This window comes from Bison bison, unplaced genomic scaffold, assembly GCF_000754665.1.
Source record: "Bison bison bison isolate TAMUID 2011002044 unplaced genomic scaffold, Bison_UMD1.0 scf7180017864289, whole genome shotgun sequence".
In the NCBI taxonomy this organism is placed as follows: Eukaryota; Metazoa; Chordata; class Mammalia; order Artiodactyla; family Bovidae; genus Bison; species Bison bison.
In genome coordinates, this window is record NW_011494861.1 from 10846414 (window position 1) to 10852902 (window position 6489).

Sequence of the window (6489 nt, forward strand, 5' to 3'; positions counted from 1 at the left end):
GCTCCTGGGACCCCCTGGGCCCGGAGGGGCCTCGTTGTCCCCGCCCTCCCGCGCCACCGCCCGCTGCCCCCAAACCTCGGCCTCCCGAGCGGAGGCAGTACAGTCCCCGACGGCCAGCGCGGTCGGGGGCAGCTTCCTGCGTCCGGCTCTGCACTCGGCAGCGCCGCCTCGACTCGCACAGCCCCCGCCCCGGCCGAGCCCCGCCGTCGGGCGCTCGCGCTCACCCGCTATAGTGCGCCTTTAGGCGGACGCGGCCGCGGCCGCCGCTCCCGTCCATCTTGGGGCCCGTCCTGCTGGGCATTGCGCGCTCCGCCGGTCGCCGTCAGCGCCGCGCCCCGGACACTCGGGCCATGGCGCGGGGCCCCAGCGGCCGAGCCGGGCCGCAGGTGGGGCCGACGGCGGAACGCGGAAGGGAGCGCGCGGCGCACGGACCGAGGGACACGGGTCCAACTCTAGAAACTTGGCGGCGGGCGGGCGGGAGGGCGGGAGGGCGGGGGCGCGGCCGGCGGGCGCGCGCGGGGGGCGCGCGCACGGAGTCCAGCGTCAGGCCTCGCGGGGGGCGGGGGGTGTCCGAACATGGCCGACCCGAGGCCCCGCCGGCGGCCAATCGGCGGGGCGGGCGGTCCCGGGGCGGGGGCGGTGGCACCTGCGGCCAATGAGGGCGAGGCGGGGCCGCCACCTGGGCCAATCCCCCGGGGGACCCCGCAGCTGCAGCCCAATGGCGGGGCGCGGGGCGGACTACCTGTCGGGCGGGGTGCGGCCCCACCTGCGGCCAATGGGAGCGCGCGTGGCCCGGCTCTGCACGGCAACGCGCGCCCCCTGCCCGCCCGGCACGTCTGTCCCCGGGTGCAGTGGGCTCCCGGGGCCGCTGTTCCCAGGTGGGCTCCCGCACTGAGCGTCTCGAGAACTTTTGGAAATACAGGTTCCAGCCCAGACTCGCTGAATTGAAACTCCAGCAGTCTGAGCTCACAGTCCGGGTAATTCAGGTGAGCGCGAGTCTGCGAGCTCCCGGGCTAGGGGACAGCGGCAACGGGTCGCCCCTTCGACCCTGGATTCCGAACGGCGCTCGGAATGAGTGACACGCGTTCTACCAGCTTAGAGATGCGGAGACAGACTGCAAAGAGCCTAGAACCCGGCGAAGGTCACAGCCGTCAGGTCCGGACTCAGCGGCCCTCCTCTCCGTGCAGAAGGTTTGTCTACACTCGCTGGCTTGCTCCCTCTGCTCCAGTTCACTCCTCGGTCCGGGACAAAAGGACTGCGTTTGTCCAGGCCGCCTGAGACCTTCACTTCTGAATCCACATCCTCTCTGGGTCTTACTAACACCGGGCGTTTGTCCGGGACTGTCTCTTTGGAACACTCTCCACGCCGCCACCCCCCAGGTGCCTCTATCCTGGGCCCATTCCCCTTAACCTTGGGATGGGGTTTTTCCAAGGAGCACGTCCTTAACTGGTTGCATCCACAGAGACCCAAATCTGCAATTTGTAGCACCTCAGCCGGACACCGGGTGCCCACCGGGGCTCGGGGATCTGCAGACCCAGCATTCCTGCCTTCCCGACCAAGCCCGGTCCTCCGCTGGGCCACACCCCTGTTGCCTGCCTCCCTCCCCTCCCCCACCGCTACCCCGTTGGCAACCTCTGACCCTCGCCTCCAGTCCTGGCTAAGCCCTCACAACTCCTCACCTGCATAGTGTGAGGCTTTCTCATTCACCTTTCATTCCACAGACATTTCCTGGCGCCTCCCAGCACAGGGTGCTGGGTGTTCCTGAAGAACCATGTCCCTATGGTCATAGAACCTTTGTCCTCCCTAGAGATGGACACACAAATCTGTTGACAGCCCACCTCTCTCCTACTTAGGGTGGTTTGAACTCCCCATCCTAAAAAAACAAAGCCCTCTCTATACCACACCTGCCTGCCCACTTCTCTGCTCTTCTTTACAACATAATACCCGCCTGCCCCCCCTCCCAACTATCTGCAGCCTCATCTCCACTTTCTCAGCCCTCCTCGTCCCCCATTGTCACCACCAACTCCTGTGTTTTACATACACTGGCCAATTCTCTGCTTTTTTCTGAACTGACCCCTGGCAGCATACTCACCCCTGAACGCTGCCGTCTCCCACCTCTCCTGCACCTCCCTCTGCTGCTTCCTCCGGCAGCCTGGAAATGCACCCCCACCCTCTCCGCCTCAGTCTTCGGTGCTTCTCAGACCCTTGAGCTGCTCAGCCTGGAAATGCGCCCCCACCACATCCGCCTCAGTCTTTGATGCTTCTCAGACCCTTGAGCTGCTCATGTCCACTTAGGGCTCAAGATTCGTTCCCAAGCTCGATGGCCCCACTGGGCTGACCATCCCCCTCACCCTCCACCATCTCTCATCCCACCAGGCCTCCCTCAGACAGGCCCTTCTCCATCTCAGGGTGCCCACCCCTCCTTTTTCCACTCTCGGCTCAGAGTTCTCTGGTGTGGGGTGGTCACCTCCATTTGGTGATTACATCCACTGCTGCCACCTGGTCCAGCTGGGATTTTTGCATCAGCCTTCTGTTTCCCTAAAACCTCAGTCCATCCATGTCCATCTCTCTGGACGTAAGAGTTGCAGTGGTTCCCATCATCTTAAGGGACCCCAGGCCTTCCTGCCCTGCCTCCCGCCGGCCTCATTCTGGTTCATCCCCACCAGCCCCCGGCTGCCTTCTGCCTCCGGGCCTTTGTGTGTGTGGTGGCACTTTTGCCCAGACCCACACTTACTTACAGCGCCCACTCAACATTTCTGACGCCCGTGTGAGTCTGCTCTCAGCCCCACCCCGTGGACATCCCTCCACGCCCACCACAGGAGGGCGCAGGAACTTGCAGTCCAGGGGCGAGAGTGTGGGATACAGTCCCCAGTCCCCCTCTCTTGGCCCCATGGCCAGCACTGGGGCTGTGTCCCCTGGGCTATCGGCAGCCCAGCCTGGCATGTGGCCTTAGGCAAGATGCCCCACTGCGCCCTCTCCCCACGTTCCTGCCCCAGAGTGGGGTGGAGACAGAGGAGGAAGGGTCAGTGGGTCCAGTCCTTGATGCCCACTGAAGGCAGCACTGGCCAACTAGAGCCTTTCCCTGGGCACCATCTGGACCTGCTCCATCCAAGGCCCTACCAAACACAAGAGCCCTTTCTAAGGAAGGAAGCCCTGGCCGCAATGGGAGCCTCCACATCCAAGTGGCCCCATGGATACTGGCCTTTGCCTGAAAACCTGAGGGCCACGTGGGACCCTCCATCCAGGAGGCTGGAAGCTGGGGCCACCAGTCTTAGTGAGGAAGTCCAAAGGGGGCTGTTGCTGCCCACTCGGGGTCAGGTGGGTTTGGAGGGTGGAGCCTCTGTTCTCCAAGAGGGCTGGGGGAGGGGAAAGGCCTATTCTGGGACTGGGGTCTCCGACCATAACCAGCCCCAGGCCCTGGTGAGGGTACATGGTTGTCCAGAATGCCCAGAACACTTCCCTGAGCCCCTCCCCCACTCCCCAACAAGCTTTGCAAAACAACCCCAGGCAGCTCAGGCCAATGGACCCAGCTCCAGAGGGTGAGGCCACTGAGTCTCCCACACCCCGGGGCCTCGAGGGCATAGGGCTGGTCCCCAGTGAGTGACAGGCAGGTGTGCCTGCCTGGTGTCCACCGTTCACCCTGCATCCTGGCCACAGGCACAGGGTGTTCCAGTGGTTGGCAGGCTGGGACTCTATCAGCCTGAGTCACCGCTGTGTCCAGCGTCTGGCACGGCTGGCGTGAACGATGAGTGAGAGGGTGGAGACCCCTTGGAAACGCTGGGGCCAGTTGTCCCCCTGGACCCTGGGCCTGTTCTGGGGCTCACCTGCCAGCAGGCTGCGGTGTGATGAGGTCATGAGAGGACTCGCCCGGCGCCTGGGTGCGGAACAGCGGAGACAGACCTGAGGACAGCCTGGCCGCTGAGGGCCAGTCCTTTCCACTTCTGGGCAGTTTCTCTATTTCCCAGTTTTCCACAAAGATCTCATAAACTTTCATGATCACAAACACCTATTATCTCCAAAGTGGAAAGTACAAAGGTGTGTTGTTTTTAGCTGCTTATAAAAGTGACAGAGGCTCATTGTAGAGCTCTGACAGCAGTGGGTGCAGGCAGAGAAGACCTCCTCCTGCGCTGACGCCCCTCCCAAACCCAACTGGGCCTTCTGCCCTTCCAGTCACCTGGGACCCAGGGCGGGGCTGCTGCATGTGCGTCCCACCCGCTGTGGGCCCTTTGGGAGGAGGTGGGCAAGACAGAGTGCCCCCACCCCCGGTGCATGGCTGGCCCCCTTACTTTCTTTGATAAATGTTCTTTATGAAATAATATCAACAACTGAGCCCTTATAGGTGAAAGGTAAAAGTCAGGTGGAATTTATGCTCAGTGAGCCCCATCAGACAGAAGCAAAGGCCTCCGCTGGGGGTCAGTGGTCCTGCCTGAGGGGCTGGTCTCAGCACCCACCTCCTCACATCCTCAGGTCCCCTGGGCAGGGTCCCTTCCAAGGCCGTGGGCAGACCCCACTGTCTCTCTGCCAGGTCTGACCTGCCCCGTGCCACCTGGGTGCAGGCTCTCATCTGCACGGTCAACAGAATGAAGGAGCAGGTGAAACAAATGTTGTCACTGAGCCAGTCTCTCCAGACTGCGAGGCCCCGGCCAGGAAGGTTCACAGGCTACATTTGTGCCAGGCCAGCCCTGGGGCAGCCCAGGAAGAGATGACTGGCGGAGCTGGCATCTCCCTGAGCCTGGAAGGTAGGGGGTGGGGACTGGTCATCCTTTTAGGTGTGACACTGACCCACGCAGGGCCAGGTGAGGACCACACAGGTCACTAGAAAGCCCAGGCACCCGCTGACAGGCGTTGGGCACGCAGCTGTCGGGGGACGACTGAAGGTGCTTCCTTTCCTCGTCTGGGACCTCGCGGTCTGGAGAGACTGGCTCAGTGACAACATTCGCTTTACCTGCTCCTTCATTCCGTTGACTGTGCAGATGAGAGCCTACACCCAGGTGGCACGGGACAGGTCAGACCTGGCAGAGAGACAGGAGACAGTGGGGTGTGCCCACGGCCTTGGAAGGGACCCTGCCCAGGGGACCTGAGGATGTGAGGAGTGGTGGGTGGAGGAGCCTGTGGAAGGCCCTGGGTCCTGGGGAGCAGGGAGGTTGGGAGGGTGCCTGTGTCCACGCAGGCACGTCGGTGTGTGTATGTCTGGGCAGCCGTGTGTCTATCAGACTCAGGCACAGTTTTTTTTTTTTTCAGGCACCGTTTTCTACCTGTAACCCTAGACGGGCTTCCTTCCAGGTGATCCTGAGGGTCTCTCCCCCAGCACCGCTGGCACTTGGATCAGGTGGGTCACCGCAGTGACCCAGTGTCTTGCGGGTGTGGAGGAGCATCTGGGCCTGCCTCACCCCCAGCGCATTCCCTCAGGCGCAGTGCTGCAAGTTCCCAGCAGAGGGCGCAGCTGGACACGGTGGGCACGGGGCTAAGGATGTTCAGCATATGCTCAGACCACGAGTCCACCTGGGAGGGGCCCCTCCAAGTTCATCTCTCTGATGGCATAAGCCCTGTCTTCCCCCTACAGCAACGCGTTCATCTCAGCCATCAGTTACACTGATGCTCCCTGTCTGAAGGCACCACAAAGCTTGTCTGTGGACCCAGACAGTCTGTGTGTGTGTGTGTGTGTGTGCTACGGCACGTGATTGTGGGCCTGCATGTGTTTCCACATGCATGTGCTGCTGGAGGTTCTAGGAGAGGCCGTGTCCACAGATGCAGGACAGCGGAGCCGGCGGGGGGGTGAGTGTCCAGGCTGGAGGGGGACTGGCAGGACACCGACTGCTTTGCTGGCAAGGGCTGGTCGCTGCAGAGCAGGCACATCCCACACGCTCATGGCTGACCTCACGTCCATTACCCAGCTGAAGATCACCGGGCAAGGCACCCCAGGGCAGGCCCTGTGCCAGCCTCAGCCCCGGGCACCTACCTAGGACATGACCTCTCTCCGGAGGGGGACACCGAGGTAAGGTTGGCCAGTGCTTTGTCCAGGTTCTAGGGCTGAGACCAGCCCTACCCAGGACAGTGGGGACACACACACACATCTCTCCCTTCAGGCTGGACGTGCCCACTGGACGGGGCCTAAGATGAGCCGTCAGAGCACCGTGGGGGAGGGGTGCTCCCCCTCCTGCGGGAAACAGCCGCTCCCCCATCCCCTCAGCTGCCTGGGATTATATTTAAAACCCAAAGCAAGCTGGGGAGGCAGCACCCAGCACGGTCGCCATGGCAATACTGAGCCAGGGCTATTTTAGCCACAAGGCGTCACAGGGAAACATGGTGGTGGAGCTGGGACAGGTCCCCAGCTCTCCGCCTGAGCCCCTTGCCTGTCCTCAGTGGGCCACCTGCATCAGGACCCACCTGGCTGCACTGCCCCCACATCACTGAGCCCTGCCCATGGGAGCCCGAGGCTGTGGCCCAAGGTGGGTGAGCAAGGCTAGAAGCCCATCATTGCTTCTGAAC

The 6489-nt window shown here is 62.7% G+C and overlaps 1 protein-coding gene and 1 long non-coding RNA gene across 3 annotated transcripts in view; one reads left to right on the plus strand and one right to left on the minus strand.

The window, feature by feature from the left end:
* PRKCZ (protein kinase C, zeta) overlaps nt 1-412 on the minus strand; it is a 101763-nt gene extending 101351 nt beyond the window's left edge. Inside the window, exon 1 of one of the 2 annotated variants that reach the window (XM_010849984.1) lies at nt 225-412. In XM_010849984.1, the coding sequence (XP_010848286.1) occupies nt 225-301 (77 nt within the window). In that variant the 5' untranslated portion in view covers nt 302-412. The remainder of the gene's footprint in view (nt 1-224) is intronic. The other variant, XM_010849985.1, reaches the window with a different exon arrangement.
* Nucleotides 413-810: 398 nt separating this feature from the next.
* LOC104995924 overlaps nt 811-6489 on the plus strand; it is a 6411-nt gene continuing 732 nt past the window's right edge. The window contains exons 1-2 of the long non-coding RNA XR_826125.1: nt 811-1190; nt 5242-5329. This is a non-coding gene — a long non-coding RNA (uncharacterized LOC104995924). The remainder of the gene's footprint in view (nt 1191-5241; nt 5330-6489) is intronic.